Source organism: Harpia harpyja, chromosome 9 (genome assembly GCF_026419915.1).
Source record: "Harpia harpyja isolate bHarHar1 chromosome 9, bHarHar1 primary haplotype, whole genome shotgun sequence".
NCBI classification, from domain to species: Eukaryota; Metazoa; Chordata; class Aves; order Accipitriformes; family Accipitridae; genus Harpia; species Harpia harpyja.
The window spans coordinates 33,188,063-33,212,020 of NC_068948.1; the positions used below are offsets into that span (position 1 = coordinate 33,188,063).

General features: G+C 40.9%; 1 protein-coding gene across 1 annotated transcript; it reads left to right on the plus strand.

Annotated features, from left to right (window-relative positions):
* Positions 1-1,132: 1,132 nt before the first annotated feature.
* On the plus strand, positions 1,133-23,954 carry PPTC7 (protein phosphatase targeting COQ7). The gene is made up of 6 exons (XM_052795992.1): positions 1,133-1,509; positions 11,224-11,403; positions 14,195-14,393; positions 16,635-16,758; positions 18,773-18,902; positions 20,295-23,954. Exons 1-6 carry the CDS (start codon positions 1,308-1,310, stop codon positions 20,351-20,353), a joined length of 894 nt encoding a protein of 297 aa, XP_052651952.1. The 5' UTR covers positions 1,133-1,307; the 3' UTR covers positions 20,354-23,954.
* Positions 23,955-23,958: the final 4 nt, after the last annotated feature.

Below are 23,958 nucleotides of genomic sequence, written 5' to 3' on the forward strand. Positions count from 1 at the left end.
GAAGTTGTCGGTATTTTTGAAGTTGTCCGGGGGGACAGCTGAAAGCTGGCTCGCTGCCTTCGTATCACACTCACCTGCAGTTAAAATAATTTTAGTGGTTTTTGTATGATGACCACATACTATGGTCTTCTCATGAGGGTTTTGTCTGGCATTTCACACCCCTTACCCAAAATGGATTAACGTGCTGCACTTCCATGAATTTCCCCAGAAACCGCACAAACATCATGCGCCATAGTGAGCTGGCTCTATCCCTAACTGCACCCCGCTGGGGAAGACAGGAGGAGTTGTCCTTTATAAATAAATTTTTGTGTGCTATGACTCACATAACCGTCCTTAATAGCCAGAAAGTACAAACGGCCACCGAGTCCCTGCGAGTTATTTGGAGCACGCGAGACATGCGGCCTGATATGGGCGTGGAGGGCAAGTATCTGGGTTAGGCGCAGCCTCGCTCGCCCGGCTGTTGAAAACGTAATTGCGATAATTACAGGTAGAAAACGCAGCAAGCCGGAGAACCGTCTCCCCTGGCCCCCACCGATGCCCCCGTTTGAGGGTCGCGGCGTTCCGAGGCCGCTTACCGGTGCGCTGAGGGGAAAGGGTAGGGGGCGGGGCGGGGCGGGCCGTGCCGCAGCCGCCGCCGCGGGGGCTGCCGGGAGCCGGCCGGTGTTATTGTCCCGCAACATGCAAATAAGGCGCGGCGGGAAGCCAATGAGGCGGTCGCCGGTTGCTGCGCAAGCGCGCTAGGGGCGGGGTGGGGCGGGGCTGACCTTACCGCCCGCTCGTTCGCTCGCTCGCCGAGAGCCGGGGCCTCAGCACGCGCGGCGAAGATGGCGGCTGCGGCCGGCGGGGTGCGGGGGCGGCGCAGCGGGCACCGCCGGCTCTGACCGGGCCACCCCACGGCGCGGCGGGAGGGAGCCCGGAGGCCTTTGCGGGGCAGCGCCGGCCGGCCGGGGAGGAGGCAGAGCCCCCCTCGGGGGGGGGGGGGGGGGGGGTTGGTGGGGGTTGTGGTGGCGGCGGCGCGGAAGGCGGGGGCGCTGCCGGCAAGCCCGGCCGTGAGGGGCAGCGCGGGCGGCGGGGACGAGGGCGGGAGCCGGCCCGGAGGGGCGAGGCGGCCCGCGAGGGGGGGGGGGGGTGGGAGGGCGAGGGGCCGGGCCGAGGAGGGACAGCGCGGGCCGGCGGAGGCTGAGGCGAGCCGGCCGGCGGGCAGGGGAGGAAGGCTGGCTCCCCGCGGCGGGCGCTGGCAGGTCAGGAGGCGGCTGCGCCGGTGGCTCCCCGCGTTCCTGGCTCTCGGCTGCTGGGCGCCCCACGCCATGTTCTCGGTGCTCTCCTATGGCAGGCTGGTGGCCCGGGCAGTCCTGGGCGGCCTCTCGCAGACGGACTCCCGTGACTACAGCTTGGTGACAGCCAGCTGTGGCTTTGGCAAAGATTTCCGCAAGGGCATCCTCAAGAAAGGCATGTGCTACGGGGATGACGCCTGCTTCGTGGCCCGGCACCGGTCGGCAGATGTGCTGGGTAAGTGCTGGCTCGGCCCCGCTTGGGGGTGCCGAGGCAGCTTTGGCGTCGGTGTCGCGACCTCACCTCCTCGAGCCACACATGGCGAAGTGGCTCGGTCTTGGGTTGCAGACAAAGGAGCTGGTTCCACCTGTAAATGTCAGCGTGAGTTCTCTTTTTTTTTTTTTTTTTTTAGTTTCAGAAGAAAGGTCTCGTGCTCTTTGCTGCAGCACGACGCCCACCTCGCTTCAGTGTGCCTCTGGGGTGGGGTGGGTGCTGGGCATCAGGGCCCAGCCTTGGCGATTCACCTGTAGGTGCCTGTAAGGCCTAGTGGCTCCGAAAGCCAGAGAAACAGCCTGTAGTGAGTCTTGCTTTCTGTGTGCTTTTAAAGCCGAACCAAGCCCTGTGTGTATGTATTGCATTTCTACAGAAAGGATCATTGAAACAGACATTTCCTGATTTTAGCGGGTGCTGTGTCCTTGTCAAGTGAAAGGCAAAGTGACATTGAGATTGGTTTCAAATGTCAAACTTCAATTTCAGTATTTATTCTATCCTGATTACACTCTCTGGTTTGGATTCATGTGCAAAATGAATCTTAAGGGTTCAAATTTTAGAAGTAGTGAATAATTACAGCTAATCAGTGGAATCTTCAGTTCATGAGCAGCATTGCTTTTGGCAGCGCTTGACCTTTCTCCTGTGTAGTCAAGGTTGAATTTGGCTGACGCTCTGCAAAAGTTAGTTTTCGAGCAACTGACAGAAGTAAATTTTCACCAAAACTTTGACATTAAAAAAAAGCTTCCTCTCCCCTGCCTGTTTTTTTTTGTTTTTTTTTTTTAAATTTAAAACTGGTGGGATTGCACTGCAGTATCTCATGATGTGACAATGCTTGGTGATTCTTCACAATTTGGTGCTGTCATTGTAACTTGGTTGCCGTTTAATATAGCTGAGATTTTTTCAGGAAGCTGTAACTTGGTGCTAGGTAACAGTATTGCTGATTATTCTCAAGGGAGCTGTTACTCTAAGGGTGATGCTACAGCTTTCAAGGAGATGTGGAAAACTGGTCAATGCATTTTAGATACTCTGCATCTTTTCTGTTGTGCCTGTTTCAGAGAAACTTTTTTCTATTTGAATTAGCTGTTGGACAACCTTACTTGAACATGGGACTCAGGCTGGCTGCCTTTAAAGTTCATACTAGGCCAGCACTGATAAATAACTGAGCAATCGGTATTTGCCTGTAAGAGAAATGCGGAATCTGCTTTACTTAGGTGGACTCTTTGCGTAGGGAAGCGGGTGGATTTAGACCCATTTGATGATGTTTAGGTTTTTTTGGCCATATTTGGTAATTACCATATGTAGACCTACAGCTTGTCTATTAATTTTCATGGCAACTTGAAAACAAACAGAATTGTAACTCCACTTAAGGATCAAACAGCAAAGAAGGCTTCAGACCAGGATGTCTTCAGTACCAAGAAGAAAATAATTTAAATAGAAAAGCTGTTGTGTTCCCCCCACGCCACCCAGCAAAGCTGTTTTTATGTTAGTTCTCTATTGCTTTTTTAATATACCTACCAAAAAACTAACACCAGTGTACGTTCTGCAAACAGTAATGCTCAGGATGGGTTTTGATGCAATCTAACTTGATGCTTTTTCTTCATCTGTAATTGTTAAGTTTACAGGCATAGTAGTTTTTTTCCTTGTTTCTGCTACTATGATCATCTCTGCTGTCCCTTTCTCAACCAGCTCTTCTACACTGCTGCAAAAAAGAGCTTCAGCACCAGTGTTTTCCTGCCCTCAATTCCTCTTACGCCCATCATAAATCTGAGGTTCCGTACCTATTTTCTAAAGACCTTCATAAATTTTGTACTAATTTGATACCTGCCTAACTGTGCACCTCAACAAAACTGGCTGAGCTGAACTGTTGCTTTTCAAGCTTCATTTTTCACTATTAGTTTAATGAAGAGGCTCATGTGGTTTTAGCCAAAGTGAACACTAGACACAGTAAGAGTGCTTTTAGAAAACCGTAAATTTCAAGTGTATCACTTTGAGTTAGTATGCCCTAGTAGTCATCAGTGACAAAGCCATGCCAGATAATTAATCTAACATTCTTCCGTGCCAGTCTTTTCTAGAACCAATATATGGGAAGCATGCCTGTGTGGGATGGATATGGGTGTGGTGTAACAGTGAAAGAGCTACTCCCAGCCATTTGGCATGAGTGCTTGGGGATTCATTTTCTTAGGTCAAACAAGTTGACTAGGCAGTGTGTTTATAGCAGATACAAAAATGCTAAACAACTCTTTTGTTATCTGTATACTGTATCGTCTAAAGGCTGAAAATTGTTAACAGTGTCTTCTAGTCCATGCTTTATCCTTTCATAGTAAGATCAACAGACAGCTTATGAAGGTTCATGTTATTTCCAGTCCTCCCATAGTTGTTAAAGGCTTGATAAGGCCTGTTACTAGTGTACTTGAGTCCTTGAGGCTTTTGTCTCTTATTTCTACTTTTGTCTGGGACGTACCTGTTAAGTTTGCGTGTTTTCTTCCCGTTCTGAGCACAGGGAGAAAAAAGAAACTCGGAACCAGAGTGTTTCCTTTGGGATCTCTCTGAGAAAAGGAAATGGCTTTACTACTAATACTAATCTCTAGAACTTTAATGATTCAGGCCCATGATTTCTTTTTGCTGCTGGTTGTACCATATTGTATCTTTCTATATGTTTGCTGTCAGTGTCTTGGTTGTCCAGATCCTCAGAATGTTCAAATATCTTCTTGAGACTTGGTAGATGTTAAGTACTACTTCACGTCTGAAGGCATGCCTTTGTAACTTTTGAGGGCAGAAATACTGTTTTTCAAAGCTGAAGAACAAAACTCTTCAGAAAGCGACACCTCTGTTTTTTCCTAATTAACATGTGAGTAGAATTTTTAGTGCTTAGGGAGCAAAACCAGATTTTTTTTAAATGAACTTGAACACTTTATATAAACATTTCGCTTGCTTAACAAAACTAAACATTGAAGCTTGTTTATAAATTTTGAGATGTCTCATGCTGCTGATTGTTTTTTCTATTGTTGGGATCTGCCTTTTCTTGCTTATTCCTGCCTTATCAGGCTCCTGATGTCTTTGCTAGTTTTTTTTTACAGATTTTCCAAGCTGTTGCGTGACTCATTATTGAAACATTACAGCAACCAATGCACATCTCGTGACAGCATCGCTTATACAATGTCTGTGCTGGGTAGAAGTTTGGGTGTAGCCAGTGTGACTTGACTAGTCTTCCAAACTATTTCTGTCCCCCAGCAGTAGTAGGAAAAAACTGTCTGGCATCAGGGTACTGTTTGTCCACTGCAAAGTTAAAATTTGGCAACTGTTTCGTCTGCTGCAAATCTTGATTTTTAATTTTTTTTTGGGGGGGGTGCTGTTGTGGGGCAGCTGGAATTGCGCTTTATTTGGAAATTAAGTTTGTCAGCAGCCTGCATGGGAGGTATGTAAAACTCTAGAGTGACAAAGCCCCTGGAATATTGTTAGTCTCACTGTCATCAAGAAAAGTAAACTACAAAACGTAAAAGGATTTGTAGATGAAATGTCAAGGTTGTTCTGGAAGCTATAGAGGAGGAAGAGATTCTTGCTTTGATGCCTGAAGGTCATATAAGACTATGTTAAGTGGTTTATTTGATATCATACCTAGTAAAGAGGTTGCTGCCTTATCACAATTTATCACACTAAAGAAGGCAAGTCGTCTGCTTGCTTCAGAGTAGCCTTTCACCTGCTCTCTTGGGAGAACTTAGGACGTCATAGAGGGAGTAATCAGTGATTTGAAAAAAATTGTACATGTGTCTTAGTCTGTAATAGACCAAATGAAGTTCTCTTTTTAACATGGGAGTATAAGTATTGTCATTTGTAGAGAAACTACAGATTGAGAAAAATCCCATTAACAATCATATTCACCTACATTCTTGTCAATACAGCTAATCCAAATGTCAGCAGAGCTATTTTTTTAAGTAGCATTGAATGTAACCTTTTAGAAACGTGGTAGCTCCCTTTCTGAGAATGAAACTAAAATCTGGTTATTCTTCTTGACCACAGTTTCTGGAAGGGCATTGCACGCAGTGTATTCTGATCAGAATTTGCAGTTGAACACTTACTTTAATTGTAAGTGCTATTGATACTTGTTGGTAGCATTGATTTCCATTCATATGCAGATCTTAGCTTGAACAAAAAGCAGGTTCTGTCAGAAATCACAGAAGGAAATAAGCAAAGGCGAACACAATACAGTAGGTGAGGCGTTAATCATACCTATGTCGCAGGAAATGTTGCAAAAATCTCCTGCTGTTTACTTTGGTTCATCTTCACTATTAATATTGTGAACCTGAGATTGTTCAGGCTGTAAGTAATTTCAGCACAGCTTGGTTGATGTCTGTCTACGGTTCCTATCCCTTTTCATCATTTAAGTGCCAACTGCCAGTAGCAGTTCAGCTATGAAAGTAAGTTCAATGGTTGCTCAACACCTTGAGAGATTAAATAGTTATGACTATGTAGGGAGGTTTTTACAAAACTTTGAGAAATAAGTAATAGTTTAATGTTCTCCTGTAGCTCCCAAAATCCACTGAACAATTTCTCAGGCTTAAATAAAATAGGTAAGAGATCTACTTGGTAAAAACCTGTTTCAGGAACAACAGTGTATTGTAGCAGGGGAGAAAAACATAAAAGGAACTGCTGCTTTTTCCTGGAAGTAGATGCACAATTTAATGTTTCCAGTTCCTTTTTTCTCCTTAAGTTTGTTCTTCAACATCATCTCTCACTTTGCCTCTTGCTTTTTGTTCCTTATTATCACTTAGCCAGTTATTCTTCCAGTACTTTTCTATTTCATGCAAGGGTAGTTTAAGGTCTACTGTAACTTTTAAAATGGCCAGTGTGAATAAGTAATCTTTCCTTTTGTAACTAGTTATCAGTCACACACAATCTGCCTTTAGGGATTTGTATTTAGCTAGGTTATTTCTTTGTCAAAACCTGGGGGGGGTGGGGATAGACACCATTTGGCTATAACGTTGTGATCCCATATATGCTGCCAGTGAAGCTGCTAGGAGAGTTAGTGCTGGCTTTGAGCATGTGACTTGTTTTGGATGGAGAACCTATGTAGGTGTGTGATTTATCTCATTGCTGATAAAACAAGAAATCTTATCAGTTTATCTCAATTCTGGTATGTTGACAAATACTAGGTGCTGTATTTCAAACTTGTGTAGTGCATCACGTTGCACTTTGTTACCGTTTTAGCCTTTCTTCTATATTTGATGCAAAATAAATTAAGTGACAAATATATCCTTTTGATGTTCTTTTATCAGCGATTCATTGCTAATTCAGGTCAGGATCTCAAGAAATTGAAAGTTCAATAGGATGCATGGAGTGTCTTACAAACTTAATTGTGGTTGCATGCAAAAGCAATTCCTGCTGGCACACTTGTGCCTGCCTGGCACTTCTGTGTGTGATTATTATTCTTTGTTGATGCAAGGTTTGAGAGTATCCATCTTGCAAGAGATTTTTGGGACAGGGTGATACTTCTGGGCTCTGACCATGGGCAGGTTAGTTTGCCAGCTAGCCAGAACTTCCACTCATAATGCTATTTATGTTAGACAGGGTTTGATTAGTATTTGTGGTTTTGTTCTGAACTTTAAGCCTGTTTAGTTTATATTTGCTCTGGACTAGATATAACATCTGAATCTGACTTAGAAAAGTGTGTGGTGAAAAGCACATATTACTAGTCTTGGCACTGGCTGGCTGTTGCCTGGGCTCCTGCAGTTAACCTTATGGGTTGGCAGTCAAAACAACTTTATGTTTGCATTTCAACTGGTATTTTATCACAGGTGCTTTTAGCATTTTGAAATAAACTTTAACAAGTTTCAGTGCCAGTATCTTCACTTGCTTGTTTTCTGTGCTGCGGCATCAGTCACTTGTGCTTTGTCTTGAAACTTCATTGCAACTGTCTCTCTATGTGAGATCTTGATACACTGAATCTTTAAGAAGTTAAAGAGCCAGTTTTTGGACTGACACATGCAGCAAATATGTAATCTGGCAGTAGTATTTGTGTATTTTCCAGCAGAAGGCAATGTAGTGGAGTGTTAACTCTCAAAGATTCTGAAAGGTCTCCGTAATATAGTTAAATACTTGAGAAGCATTTATTCTTTTGAAGTAATTTATTGTGAAATTTTCAACTGCTTTATTTACAGTGGTTGTTCATCTAGCCACAGGCATTTCACTATGTCAGGTGGACCCTTCTGTAATTTCTGCATAGACTTGAACAGGGAATATCCAAAGATGTATTTGTTCTATAAAATTTTCTGATTTACTGCATAGCTTAGAAAAAAATCAAGGATTGTATACCGTTCAATTTCAGCAATTCTTCTCAGCCATGCAGTTTGTCTTAAATGTCCAGTGATTCATATTTTGTAAGACAGGTATTTCAAGTTAAATGGTGGATACTGGAAAACAGTATTTAATGTTTTATGGTGAAATGTAAGACAATGAAAACCCAAGTAATCTTTTTCACTTGTTAAAACAGTAGTTGTTTTGGATATTTACAATTTTTTTTTTTGTCTTGGATGAAAACAAAGATAATATAAATGAATAGAGCTTGGCATTACTCCTTGGCAGTGATACCGCCAATAGCAGTACCTTTGAATTTTCCTTTGGTGACAGGGGCAGGGAAACAAGCTATTACATAAAAATTAGTCCATTTTTATGAGTTGAGTTTTCAGTTCTTGATGCTTCTGGAGTTTGAAATATCTCACAAATGGTTTTTCTCCTTGTTTGCTGTATATCAAATGTCACAAAGTTTTCTTAAACTTTATTCTCATTGACATTTCATCTATTTCAGTAGCAGTTTGTTCAGTCTGTTTTAAAATCACATATTCCTTTCCCATAAAACTGTTTAGTTTATGTTGAGAATGTAGAAGGTAAAGATACTGTTTTTATTTTAAAACCACACTGAAGGTAGGACAGGATGGCTGAAGATCTTAGGAAATGTAAAAATCTTCTTTCAAGGCAAAAACAGTCAAGGCGATGTTTTCTAAGTGGCACTGTGTGGTATAGGGCTTCTTGAATGTGCTTTGCCTGTGTACTGCCATTGGTCTCGACAGCAGCAGTAATTCCTGGCTCTGTGCCGACACAAGAGGAAGCATTTGACTGCTCTGGCAGTGTTCATGAGCCATGCTTTGGGAGCCAACAAGGTCATTTAGCTTAAATTAAATGAACTGACTTACCGGTTTTTAGAGATACAGTTTAAAAAAAAAAAAAAAAAGAGGAGGAAAAAACCAAAACAAACCAACAAACCTTTGCAAAAAACCCGCATGTTGTCCATTTTGGGCAAGATTAAGAAATAGGTGCCAGCGGTGGTATGTGAGCTAGTGAGCTGATGAGGTGGTGTGGAGGTGTTACAGTGGAAGCATGCTCCAGGGCCCGCTCATGAATGCCATGGTCCTGTTTGCTTCTGTGCCAGCGATGGAGAAGGAATGCACAACTGTCTTGTTGATTCTTAAGCAGACAATCTGTTCTCTTAAGTATGGCACAAAGCTAAGTCAGAGGACCGACTTTTGGACCGTCTAGAGGATGATTGTTTTGGAAGGCACTGGCAGAATGTACTTAAAGCTGTTTATAGCTTGCAAAAAGCAGACAGGAAGGCAGACAGACAAAGCCATTTCATGGCTCAATATAGTATGAAGTTTGCTGCCATGATACAGATTGAGATTTCCTGCCTGGAGTAAGAAGTGAGCAAAGAAAATCAGGTGGCATACTCTTATTTTTGCTTTAAAAATTGAAATAGGTTTTGATAATTAATCTTATCAGGTGCTTGCTGTGATGGCTTTCTTGTACTGTATACTAATGCTGTAGTGTTTCTATTTAAATATTTCCCAAGAAGACTAGTGCAAAAATGGTTTACTGATCACTTGAGAGCGCTCCGGTAACTTCTGAGCTTGTTTTGTAGCCATCTTAGGAGCCAAAAGCTTTGGACGGTGCTTGTCAAACATCATCTTTTCATTGCATTAACTCTGTTGTCAGTGAAGCAATGCTGTATTCAGCTAACAAAAGTACACGTGGATTATGTTCATCTTTAAGTGAAAAAAGCCGTTCATCTGATAACTTCATGTAAAGCAAGCATCATCATCCAAACTGTCGCTTGGTTTCTATTTCAAGTTCTAGATCTAGAACTTTTTCTCAGTAATCTCTTATTCTAGACTTGTCTGCATGGCAACAGAAAGCAAAGGATTAATCCAGTATTAACCTGAAGTTGTGGGACCTGTAAAGAGAGGATTAGTTTGTTCTTGAAGAAACCAGAAAAGGCATTTCCGAGAATGCCAGGGTTGCTTTTGCATGGGCTTCTTCTCAGGGTCTGGTCTGAAGAGATGAATACAGGGATCTGCCTTCCTACAGTGTTCTTCTAAGAAAGCAAACGGACAAAGCAGGTGTCTAAAAGGTTGTGCACTATTTTTGGGAGAAATCTGATTAATGTTGATAGGCTGTTCAGAATCTGGCTATAACCTCCTGTCAGATTATAGTTCGTGCCAAGGTCAGCTCTAAACCTTCCATCTCAGTTTCAGATGGTGTCCGATGTGAAGGGCATTTGTAGATGAGGCAAACTTAGTTTTACCTTCTCAGTCAAATTTTCCTGCCTTTGCTAATAGCAGCGTTTTTTCTGAGGAGACTGTTGTTCTTCAGCACAATATGAGCTCCGAAATTGGCTCATCGTGTTTTTATCATGAACATACTATTTTAGCTTTATACGTTATGGAAACCTGAGCTTGAAATGGTTAGTCCTTACATGCTGAGGATCAAAAAGATTTTTTGGAAGAATTTCCAAGTAGAAATATTTTTATCTCAGACAGTATTTTACTTTTGTCATTAGGGCCAGTTGAGGAAGTTCAAAATACTTTAGCCAAATGGTCAGTAGACTATCATATCTGCTGCTTACCTCCCTCTGACCACCCCCCTTTTCTGTGTGTGTCTTTGCTATGTGCCTCTGTGGTTGCCCAGAAGCTTCCCAAGCTTTGGCAGAATTTGTTTAATTCTATGATACCTGGGTTGTTTTGAATAAATGAATGAAAATTGGCTGGATCATAGTCAGTCCAGTCAGCATTCTCTTGCTTGGCTGAAGCTGTAAGCAACTAACTATCCTTGGAAGGGGCAGGTCCCAGCATTGTGTTGGTTACATGTTTTTTTGAATACACTTTTAAAATGGAAGTCTAGTTTCTACAGAAATTGGTATTACCAAATAGAAAGGATTATTCTTCATATGAGCAAGTAGCTTGAGAAAAAACTTTGGGCTGCCGAATAGCAGGGAAGAGTTTTTTATAATTTCTGTACTAATTAAGATCTTAACAACCTTCACATTTAAAATTAATAAAAACTCTTCTTCCTTTTTAATGGACTAATCAAAGGTTAATGTGATTGAATTCCCCTCTTCCCCCTAAATTCCCCATTACTTGTTCTCTAGTGAAGTCAGCCTCCTCATAGAGTTCTCAGCATTAGACTTTTACCTTCACTTCAGCAATTCAGATTATATTTAAAGATTTGTCTAGGAGCTGATGTCAGAAGTTCTTACAAATGCTTAGAAATATCTTTTGTCATCAAAAATGTTGTTAAGCAGGTGCTATGTCCTACTTTTTAGTTACTGAATATCCTAAGTGATGGCAAAAATTAAAAACCTTGTTTTGGAAACCATTTCTGTTCATATAACTCTCATTTTCTGTTTTCTTCTAGGGGTAGCAGATGGTGTAGGTGGCTGGAGAGACTATGGGGTTGACCCTTCTCAGTTCTCAGGGACTCTAATGCGAACATGTGAACGTTTAGTAAAAGAAGGACGGTTTGTACCAAGCAATCCTGTTGGGATTCTCACCGCAGGTTATTGTGAGCTGCTGCAGAACAAAGTACCTTTGCTTGGTAAGAGAGCAAAAATATATAAATTGGATCTGTGTTGTATGTTATCTGGTCAAGGTTGCTTAAATCTGTTGTCAGCTTCTACAACAAATTTGCAGGCAGTTATCTTCTCTTAATTAACCAAAAAAAGTAGAAATGTAGTTGTCTTGGTAGCCATCCTTATTTTCTCTTGTATGTTTAAAAACTGTCTTGATTCATTCAGTAATGCAGGGAATGTTTGTGTGTGTGTGTATATTTTTTTATATATATATATAAAAAAAGGCAAACAGCCTTTATGTGTGAAGGGTGGTAATTCACCAGTGCTTGCAGAGAGTTTGCAAAATGAGTTCTGCAGTAGAATACGTTATGACATGTGCACTTATTCTCTCTGTTATGTATGTACAAATAACTGTTCTCCGTTGAAAACTCTTGATGGTTGGTTGTGGCTTTTCGCTTAAGCTATGCAAGCAAAAATATTTTCTGACAATAACTGGATGCAGTTCTGTTCATTCCTTGCCTTACTGCTCCTGTTGCCTTTTATGTCCATTGAACTTTAAACCTAATTGGTTGACTTGAGTAGTTTATATCATACAATCACTGGTACTGTTTATTATTTTTATAATTCTTTGTGGGGGATTCATTACAGATTTTTTTGAAAGCAAACTAAAATAGATGCTTAGCATATTCTGTGTCAAACTTGATTTTAGACAGGGCATCCAGCTGCCTTGGGAATGGTGAGCAGATAGAGAGGCAACATTTGACCTCAACTGACAACCTTGAAAATGGAATACTTTTCTAAAGGGCATGTGACCTTTTATGCACCACGAAAGCGTTACTGTGCACGATACGCGTGCTTCTCACCTGACCTTAAACTTCTGTGCCAGAAGAGTGCTGTGTAAGCTATATTTAACTTGTCTGCTGAGCTTCAGAACAGATGTTCTCACATTATATGCCTAAAGAATAGGTTCAAACCTCAGAAGTGACCTTAAGTATCACTAAAATAGCAGTGGTCGGTAATTACATTAGGATTTTGTGTTTGATAGTGCGTATTTGTGCAAAGCAGATGTAGCTCTAAGTGATCTACAAAGTGGGCCACTGGTGAGAGTGCTCACAACGGCTTTGCAGACGGACGCAGCCCTGCTTGGCTTGACCTTTCGAATTCTGAAAAGCAGCATATGCTGAGTCACAAGATCTGCATTCCACACATGGCCTCCTAGTTACACTCTGGTAATAGAGTTAGAATTTGAAACTAATGATCCTTAGTGTTTCTCCTTTAACAGAGAACAGTATTTTTAGAAGGAGAAATAAACCCCTGGAATTACCACGGCAATGAGCATTTAGAGTTTATTTAAAATAAAGCAAAGGGAGAGGACTTCATTAAGGAGGATTCACTAGGCAATAACTTTTTCTTGCTGTTGTGCTTTAAGTCTTGATACTTAGTTCATCAGAATTGAACCTAGCAAATATTTTAAAATAAAACTGAAATGAGAGGAAACTGTGCCATTTATTTAAACATTATTTTTGTATTGCAGAACAATCTTGGATGCTGTCACATCTAAAATCTGAATTTTTCCTAAGATACTGCTTTGACTTACCATTCAGTAAGAGTGGAGAAGGTCCTGTATATTCACTTGAGAACAAATTGAGTGCAAGTGTATTGCAGGGAACTCCCTGTATTAGGAAGGGAAACATCTGGAATAGGTGATGCCTAGAGCCAGCTGGACTTCTGCACTAGCAAGCCTTATTGTAAGCTTAGCTCATTGCAAGCTTGTGGTCTGTCCAACACGTAGCTGTGCTTGGAAACTTCTGCTGAAAGAACATTAGGATAGAAGATGAAGACTATTCACTGGCTGGTGATACGGGGACTTAATGTTAGAGGCAGAAGTCAAGAAGAAATGCTTTAGCTGTATTTCACCCTCTTCAGGAATGAAAGTTCTCTTGGTGGATGTGCTATCCTGTTTGCAGAAATTGTGATTGCTGTTTGCTGTGAAGGACGTAGTCTGTGGATGGGTATCTCTGCAATACAGTTATTTTTGTGGCTTGCAACCAAACACAGTTGGTGGCTACTTCCCAGTGAATGAATCAAGAATTCCTCAGTGCCCTCAAGCATGGCTGGGATAGTTCTGAGCACGGTTGACAAGTAGATATGTTTCTGTTCTGTCTTACTTTAATCAAACAGTATTTGTCTCTGAAACGTGTTTTCTTTAAACTTGTGAAGTTAGTATCCTGAAGACGTGACAGGATTATTTTTTTTTTAAACATGAAGATAGCTTTCCAGAGCATACTATGAAGAAAAGGATTTTAATGTTCTGACAAGAGTAATGCAATAATACCTAATACTTAATTGCAAGCAGTTCTTTACTTGGCGTGGTTTATTTACAGCTGATGAGTGAAACTGTGTGGAGAGCACCCAGCATTGTATGGATGCTACTAGAATCCTATTATCTGAATGATTTCGGAATTTCAGTATTTTATGTGACTTCTGTAAATCCAGTCCTATAGCAGAATGTGCTGACATATGTTGGGATGGAAAACTGTAAATAAAGTGGAACAAAACAGGTATTTGTCAGCATAATGTGTTTACCAAGATCAAAGCAGGAAAAGTTAGTTCTATACAAAAATCATAGTTTGTGTTGCAAAGATTTCTAGCATTTTGCTATCTTAGTGTATATAAATTTTGGCATTATTGAGTATTTCCATTTCTCCTGATTTGTAAGCTTTGATAAATATTTGAATAATTGGACTATGAATCAAATCGGTGAAAGCATAAGCAATTTCTGTAAGGCTGACTCGAGTTACCATGTTCTCTTTCCAGGAAGCAGTACAGCTTGTATAGTAGTTCTGGACAGAACAAGTCATCGTTTACATACAGCCAACTTGGGAGATTCTGGATTTTTGGTAGTCAGAGGAGGAGAAGTAGTACATCGATCTGATGAGCAGCAGCATTACTTCAACACTCCGTTCCAACTGTCAATAGCTCCACCGGAAGCAGAAGGAGTTGTCTTAAGTGACAGGTAAGATGGGAGAGGATCTTAAACTTTTAATCTGTGTATGTGATCAAATCCCAAAAGGTTGCAGTTTCGCTGCCATGGTGCTCTTTGTGTAGTGCAGCGTAGTGTGTGGGGATTTAAGTATGTATCCAGTCAAAGGGTCTTTTACCTGCCTCCCCGTCTTTAGGTAATGTGAACATTTCTTACCTTGTACTTAAACTTTGTATGCTGTTGCACAGGCTGAATTTATTGGGCTAATGGTTATTCATTTGTGATGGCATATTCCCATAGTCTGTGGTGTGCACTAGGCATGTTCTGATCTGTGGAAAGACGTTGCTCAATAAAGCTGCTGTGATAAAACTGCAGCTGGTACCTGTGCCGGTCATCTTGCATGAGTGCCTTGTCTTACCAGTAGCATTTGTTCCCAGTCCCTGTCTGTACTTTCTTGAGACTGGTTTGGAGCACGCTAATTTAGATATCTTGGCAGTGAGGTAGCAAGTACTTGAAGAATAGAGCAGAGGGACATGTGACTAACTTGTGTTTCCAAATAGCTGTGTTTCCTGCAGCATATTGTATTTGACCAAAACGCGCAAAAAACTGTTTGGCGGAACACCGAGCTGGGAAATGAGAGTATTAGGAAAGGACAATCTGTTCACAGAAATTAGTTGTTTCAAAGACAGACTTGTACTTGTGTCTTTCTCTGAGAATGTCAGGCTGATCCATCCTCTGACTTCGTGAAGTCTCACCAGAAATTAAAAAAAAAAAAAAAAAAAAAAATCAGCTTTCAAATATATATTAAAATACAGCTCTCAAATAATGGTTATATGCTCATGAAAGTGATATCCCTCTTCTGAATACAGGAAGATGATAAAGGGATCCTCAGGGAGTGACCATAGCATACAGGGAATGCAGTAGGCATCTTAAGTTTTTGATACAAGGTTTGGACTTGATGATCTCAGGGGTCTTTTCTGACCTAAATGATTCTATGAAATATCAAGGCTGATGCAGTAAGGGTTATGACTTTAATGCCAAAAATAGATCTTTTTTTAAAATGTTGGTTAAATTGTTGAAACTCCTGACCATTCTTGCATGTGGTTTTATTACTTCATCATAAGACTGCAGAGAGGAAGCCAGGGTAGAACTCTGAAATTAGAACCCTTAAATAACCTAACCTCTTTATTAGACTAAAATGAAATGAATGATTGAGATTCCAGAGCTCTAAAAATCTTAATTTTTCTGAGATTCTATGTCATCCATGGGAAGACAAAAAACAAGCACAGAGATAATTGATAATGTCCAGTGGAAGTCAGGAAAGCAGAGTAATCTGAGTCATCACACAATAAGGAAAGCGCAAGATAAATGAGCTTCCACACTTCAGTTCTGAATCATGAATATAGCTTTCTGGCTAGTTTCTGCACTGTTCTTGACATTAATTAGTACTCATGGACGTTGTCTAAATGCTTCTCCAGTACTTTTTTTAGTTGTTGTCCCAGTAAAATGTTAAATTTGGCTATATATGGGACTACGCAGGCAATCTTAACTCTTTTAACTTTCCTGCAGCTACAAATCCGTTGAGCAAAGCAGCTTTTTTGCTTTTTGGCATAGCCAAATGGCATGGGATGCAGCAGTTTCTTCCTTTTAAAGACCCCTGAAGAATCTTTAAAAATGAAGTGTTTGTCATTATGCTGCTTCTGAGAATCAGATTTTGCAGCAATATTCATGGCCAAAAAAGATATTTTCTCCTCTCAGTATTGTGTAATGTATTAGACGTAAGTAGACCAACTGGTTATGGTCTCCTAGTAGCCATTTCAGACACCTTTCATCTTCCATTGCATTAGAAAGGGATTCAGAATCCGTAAGTGTTTCGGCCGTTCCTGTTATGAATTGTCCTTTCAAGTATAGCTCTCTTAAATATATAAGATGAGTGAGAAGGAAGCCCTGAGCTGCCATTCTACTTAATGGTTTCCATGGAGATACACTTGTGAAGCAGATTAGTTTGCAGGATTGTTCATCTGGGAATTTTAAATGCAAATCCTTTGTGTAATAGCTGGAACATTACCTGTTTACAATCACAGTTCTTCTGTTGTAGCTTTCTTGACAAGCCATCCTGGTGCAAAAGCTCCAGTTAGTGATTATTTCTTTCTTTTGCAGAAGAACACATAACAGTAGTGAATTACAAAAGCTGTTGATGTGCTGGTTTGACATTGCTTGGTGTCTTAGTGAAAGCTGGAGTCCTCTTCTTTAACATATCTGTCATCTTCACAGCCCTGATGCTGCTGATAGTACTTCTTTTGATGTCCAACTTGGAGACATTATTTTGACTGCAACAGATGGACTGTTTGACAACATGCCTGACTACATGATTCTGCAGGAGTTAAAAAAGCTGAAGGTAAGTGCGTGTATTCTGAATCTCTTGCATCTTTTGCACTGGTTATCTGTCATAGTTACTACCACTACTTTTTAGGCACGTAACTTTTGTATTTTATATAAAAGACCCACGACAAAGTGCTACCTTTTAGAGACTTGTCAGTTAATACTCCATGTGAGCAATAGAAAGGGACATTGACCCCCAAAGTGCCATCTCTTGGATCTGCACCCAGGCTGAATCCAGAAGCAGCAGTTTGGGCATAAATTTCCCGAGTAGAAGCTGGTACCAAGTCACTAACTAGTGATGGGAAGGAGAGGAGGAAGGGGGAGATGTTCAATAGCAGGCACTGCCCTTGGCCAGCTGCTCACACAATTTATTTTATCTGTACTTGCAGGTTGTAGATGATATACATGAAAATACAGCATTCTCTCTTGGGTTATTTGAGGGGGTGAGCTGTACAATTAAAAGTAATTTGAAGCTTTTCTGAAGGGTTATAAAACAGTAATTCTAAAGTAGTGCGGGCTGTCTGAATTGTGGGTTGTGTGTGCTTGAAAATCTTTAATGTTCTGTAAAAAAAACTTCCCTGGCAACTTCTCTAGGTTAGCAACCACAAATGTTCTTTTTAAATAGTAAAAATACATTAAAATATTTTAATTTGGATGAGAACATTTAGCTTAAGGCTATTTACTTACAGAAAGGAAAGTATACTTAGGAGATATCAATATGTATAACCTCCCTGAGGAAACTATTTTGTTATGAAATGCAAATAAGGTTAACATGCAGAATTACAGTGTGGTTTTAAAAAAAATTTTGCCTGCTCTTACCTGCAGCTACATAACTGAGAGGTGGTGTCAGACAGAGAATGGGTCCTTACAGACACAATGTCTGACAGGCAGACCCTTGTGTTTCCCCCTCTCTGCACTCCCCACTATCACTCTCTTCTCGGTGCAATATTCAGGTCTGAAATTGAGAAGCTGTGATGTGAAATGGAAAAAGAGAGCACAAGCTGTCACAGAGGCTTTAACCTGGTTAGCAAAGGTAATGACAGCACTGAAGGTGTATCAGCATGCTGTCATGGTTTGGAAGGGCCTGGTGGGCTGGCTGCTAACCTGCGTGGCAGTTACTTATGCTATAGCCAGATCTATATATCTCTGTCTGCTGTCCTCCCGCCTCCCTTTCGCTGCGCAGAGGTAAGGTTAGCCTGGGTGGACACTGGAGATGGAATTCCCGTGTGGAAGAAAGTTGAGCTCCACCTTTTGGTGTGTTTGGGATAGGCACTGAAGTTCCCTGTGAGGTTCAGCCAAAAGTTAATCATGTAAATGCCTGCTAATTCCCCAGACGGCGGGGAAGGCTCTTGAAATGGCAAGGCATTTTAAAATAGTTAGAAACAAAAAGAGCGGTGGTTGTCATCTCATGTTGGTTTGAGTAAGAAAAGGCTTGGAATAAAGCAGCAGAGTTACTGAAACAGAAAAAAAATGGCACTTAAAATGCAGTCTGTAGAAAGTGTGTGTGTGCTCAATAAATTTTTTTTCTCATCTAACTTTTAAACTGCTCCTTCTCCCCAAGTGTGTTCTTGTCAGTTTGGGTACGAGGGTCAGAGAAGTCAGACTTTCCATTCAAGATAAAACATAATTACTTCAACAGAGCCTACTTTGTGAGGGAAGGATGGTTCTTCCAGTGTGAGCTGCTACTGTAGCTATCAAATATCCTGCTTCCCTCAGCTGAGACAGTTTAGTCTATTCTGAGCATTAGCCTTCTAAGTTTCTAAATTCTGCAAATCCTCCAGAACCAAGTCTTGTAGCTGCTGGTAGGGAATAGAGGTCTGGACTTCAGTTGTGAAGATTTGCAGTTCTAACCCAAATTTGTAAAGCCTAAAAGATGGTGAGGGTTCCATTTGGAAGTGAAGGTGATAACTAGCGCCCAAATCTGTGAGAGAGGTCCAGCAGTCAGGGATCTCTAAAATTGACATGCATCAGCAAAACAGCTACGGGTAGACTTTCTTACAAGAATAAACTTTTTTCCTCATTAATTATAGAACTCCAACTATGAGAGTATACAGCAGACTGCAAGAAGCATTGCTGAGCAAGCTCACGAGCTGGCATATGATCCCACTTACATGTCGCCGTTTGCACAGTTTGCATGTGACAATGGATTGAATGTGAGAGGTAAGATTATTTTTTTTCTCCTCCTCCCACTCCTGCTATCTTTGAGAAATCTTAAGCAAAGTGAAGTTCTGTTGTTCCCAGATCTGATAGAACAGAGTGCTAAGAAATGCGGTTGGCGGTAGAGCACCAAGCTAGCGCGCTGGGTTTGGCAAGGACCCCAGCTCCTGATGTAGGTCATCCCAGGTCCCGGCTGATCAGAAGCCTCCTGTGGGGAAGCAGCTGGAACGCAGAGAACTGATTGTTTTTTATTTTTTTTAAATCTAATATGTACACTCCTGCCCCAGGAATCCTGCCTGATACAAGTTCTCCAGGCTCTTGGGGAAACTGTACTTGACTTGTTCCTTGGATTTGGGTGTGTGGGTGGTGTGTGTGTGTGGGGGGTGTTGTTTTTTTGTGGTTTTGTTCTTGTTTTTTTAAGGTCTTCTATTATTGATGTTTTTAGCTGAGATTCTGCCCACTCTTTGGTAGGGTTTTTTTGGGGGATTGAAATTTCTGATCCTTGTACCGTTAGCATCCCTGTCCTGACCTCTCCATTGGTTCTACTTGCTGTGCTCTAGAAAGATACTAACACCTGGCAGAGTTCAGAGTCCTATCAAATGCCTTCCCCCCCCCTTTCTTCTTTTAAATAAATAAAATTCTGCTGGTAAAGATGTTCTCATTATCTCTGTATCAGGAGGACAGGATTTCCTGCAAGACCCTTAAGCATCTTTCCTAGGGGTAGAGACAATAGCTGTAAAGCTTGGGCTCTGCGTTGCTACAGAGCTCAGTCATTCAGTAATGAAACTGCAGATTTCCTGAGTCCAAAGGACTGGTTTGACTTCCTACATAACACCATCCCTCTTCTCTGAGCCGTTTCTCTAGGATTTGAGTGTCTTGCTCTAGCTGTTGACGTTTGAAAAGTGACTACTAAAAACGTTAAGTAGCTTTTAGAAAGAGATGCAGTAATATAGTGCTGGAGAAGATGCTAAAGAGGAGTTTGATTTATAGTAGAAATTCCTGAGAAGATACTGACTTTGTTGCCACTTGCTCGTAACAAAACAATGTCAGGTTTTTTGTACATTTATTAAATAAATAAATAGTGTGCTAAAAACTGGGCTTTCTGCTCTACTGGCTAACAACAATGTTCAAGGTTCTGTACTCCTTTTAAGCTACAGTGAGATCACAAACTATTAAAAGGAGAGCGCTTTTTTGCTGTGTTAAATGTCATTGCTACCCTCATTTGCATTTTGGAAAGGAGGTAGAGGGAGCAGAGTTCTTGTGCCTACACAAAACAAGTTTTTGAATATTTAAACTTTTTTTTTTTAAAGAGCTTTCCATGGGGGAATGTCACAGATTATAAGATGATGACCCACTGTGGTTTGAAGAAATCATTTTACTTTTCTTATATTACAGGGGGAAAACCAGACGACATCACCGTCCTTCTTTCTATTGTAGCCGAGTACACAGACTGATCTGCCCAGAGTGTCAGCTTCTGATGTTTTCGTTATCCCCGAGCTCCTAGCTTCACACGTACGGTTTCCTGCTGGCAGGATTGCTTTCTTCCTTCGCAGCTGATCTCAGCAGCCGGTTCTCCAGCTCGTTGCCCGTCTTGAGACGCAACTGAAGTCCTTGTTACGAACCACTCTCGTGGTACACTGGTCTCTGTCTGCCAGCAAGAAATGAAGAAGCTCAAGGCTTGAAGCATGTCTTTTCAGAGCTTAGTCGTCCTTAAAAGGGGGAGGATCAATCCCACGTCGTTACTGCATTTGAAATGTGACTTACTTTCAAAGGAGTAGGATTGGTTTATCATCTTTCAAACTAGATTCAGTAGATAAAACCTCTACAAGAGGGCATATTACTCTATTTACTAGAAACGTTCACTATTCATTAAAGGGTATGTTACAGAACACAGTTTCATAAGCATAGTCTTGTTACAGTGGTAGCTGAGGTTTCGTGTTTCTAAGCTCCAGTTTTCAGGAGATTTATAACTGCTGTAAACATTCTGCTCTTGCCATACATGGTGTCAGCCTAGGAGCCTTTTCTAGTACAAAATTTCAAAAACCATACTTAGTTCAAGTTATATGGATGCAAATGTGTTTTGTGATTTCAGGTGCTTAACTGTGATCTTAAAAGTTCTGCAGATCATTTGTCCGTAATGGGCCTGGTATCTGGATGTTTTGGCTGTGGATAATTTTTTTTTTTTTTAAACAAAAATTTTAACTCAGTTTCAAAAAGCCGAGCTGGCCAAAGTTGAGGTCCTTTCAGCATTTTAACCCATCTCACCAGCGCGGGCTGATATGGCGTAAATGCTACAGTGGGAGGTTGCACAAAGAACAGATCATCCTCAACTCTGAACATCTTCACTTTTGGTAGATAATTCTGTTGTTAATGAAACATGATTTGTGTTAGTAATTGCTATTCCCGCTTGTGTAGAACAGAATATGCTGCAACCAGTTGAAGTCCAGTTGATCCTTACCTTTCTGACTCTCAAACAAGCACCTCTTTGCTTATGCTGTGGCAGCAGCAGTTAAGTGCATAAATGGAAACTATTAACGAATAATCAGCAAAACTTACATTTCAGTAACTAAAGTTTAGGGTTTTTGGAATGAACCTTAATGATGTTTACAGTTATCTAACAGCCACTTTGCAATATTACATTTCCTTTTGAATTACAGTAGCTTACATTTGTTCCCCCTGTTCCAGCAAGCTTTCCTTTTTCTTTCCCGAGGTTCATACAAAAAGCTGATAGCTGTAAAGATATATATATTTTTGGTCAGTTTTTCATTAACTTTTTTGCTGGTAGAAAAGTATGTAGAAATAAATTAAAGCCATGTTTTTATATATAAAAAGTCGGGTAATGTTGCTGTTTAGGTGAGTGCAGTTAAACTTGGTCAGTAAGTAATCTTACCTGCTCTCAAAAGGAGATTTTTACTACCTGGTTTATTGTATTAAAACTGTTTAAGTTTGAGGTTACCTCAACTTGTTTAAAGAATTTTTGTGGACTTGTACTGTATATTTGCGTAACTATGTTAAGCTTTTATTTAAGGTCATTTAACATGTACCATGTACATGTCATTTTACTATATTTCAATGCATCATGCTTGTAACAGGCATTTCATTTATAATAAGAGTAAGTGATTAATTTGGAAGCTCTTCAGTAATTTATCTGCTATTCCTCAATTGGCATAATGTTAGCTATCTATTTTAAATCACCTTGTAACTACTTGTCAAAATGCCTTAACTACCCGAACTTGACCAAAATATTATTTTGGTGAGGGTATGGGGAGGATTATATTAATGAAGAAAAATTAATTAGTTTTGCGATCCATGGAGCAGTGAGTGGTGGATAACTTTGCACAAATTGTCAGTCCTTGTTGTTTTTTAAAATTGAACAAGCTGTGTCTAGCTGTCTCGTTAGAAGGAATGTATTCACACTGCAGTATAGGGCTTTGTTTCTAGCATTTGGGAGGGGTATTTCTCTCAAATCTGGGCGTCTTTACATTTTATTCTCCAGTATTCACTGTCACGCTTCTTGATTAGAGCAGATTTGATCAATGATTCTTTCCCTTGAACTTACCTTAAAATGATGCCCCTGCAGACCTGGACTGTGTTGCAGTCTGACCCCTTGTTCTCAGCATGCTCATCCCCAGCCCTTGTTATTCCACCCCCCCACCCCACCCCCCGCCCTTTCTAGAACTATACATTGGGAGATGTATGCGGATCAGATAGATGAGTACAGTGATGGTGCTTACCCCTGCGGGAGGTGTTGTGAGCGCTGTATTCCACCGCTGCTGGGCTGGGGTCTGGAATCCCCGAGCGAGCGGAGAGACTCGGCTGGCTTCTCTGGAGCTGAACCGTGCTGCCTGGCAGCACGGCGCCAAGCCTGGCGCTCTCTTAAAGCCGTTCTTAGCTGAGCAGTATCAACAAAGCCATTTGCCTCATATCACATTGTGATTTTTTTTTTCTTTTTTTAATAAAGAACAAATTTGGATTTTGTTTTGCAAATCATGAGTTTATCCCTCACCGGACACACCAAAGACCAGTAAAGCTTATAGCTTTTCCATCTGTTTATAAAGCAATACTGTATTATAAAGAATTGATATTTTTATCACATGCTTGATTGTTTTTGGTTTTGTTTTGTTTTTTTTTAAAAAGATGTGCACTCAACATATCAAACCTAATTTCTTCCTATGAACTTAAGCTGTCTGCGCACAACCAATTTTTGGAAAAGGAAATGACAGGGCCCATACTATCAAAATAATTTTAAATGATGCATGAAGCAGTAACACTTGCTAGGAATTAGATTATTGTGACTATTCATGAGAGAGGCATACAAGAAAGGTGTGCTGTGAAATGGAAGTGTGTGCAAGTGGAGCACAGGTTGGCTTTCAGCTGCTGCAGAGGGGGTGTGTGTGTGTTATCAGGAGCAGCCACCTGAAGGAAAAGGAAGAGTTTTACACACCAGTAACTGCGTAACATCACAGGACTGGCAGGAGCTGGGATTTCTGCAGCAGCGTTACTAGGTATTTGGGTAATACAGGGCTAAGATGTGGTGAATTGGAAAAACTCTGTGGTTCCTTGCTACTTTTACGGCTACCTTTGGGAGACCTGCAACATACAGTTTTACTCTAAATGTACTTTCTTTGTGTTTATGAAGAAGGTATGGCTGAAAAAAAAAATACCACAAAAAACCAGATTTTGGGACCAGTTATGACTGAGTCAAGGAGAAGGGAGAGGCAAAGGTCTGGCAGAGACGTGAAGGATTTTGTGATGGAATCTCTGTCTCTCAGTAATGGACATCCTTTCTCCAGGGAGAAAACTCGGTTGATTGTGTAGAAACTGACTGTATGAAGTAGTTTCTTACAAAGATAGCTGAAATAACGAAGCAAATCTGAGTCTGTATCTAATGAGGATGCTTTTTTGTTGTTGTTAAAATGAGACTATCATCTATGCTTACCTAAGAGGCGATTATGTGAATTTCATGTCTGAGGTATAACTTATGCAGGAATAGTTCTGTAAATACATTTAAATGAATTGTAAAGATATTTAATAAATATAGTATTTATACTAAAATGTG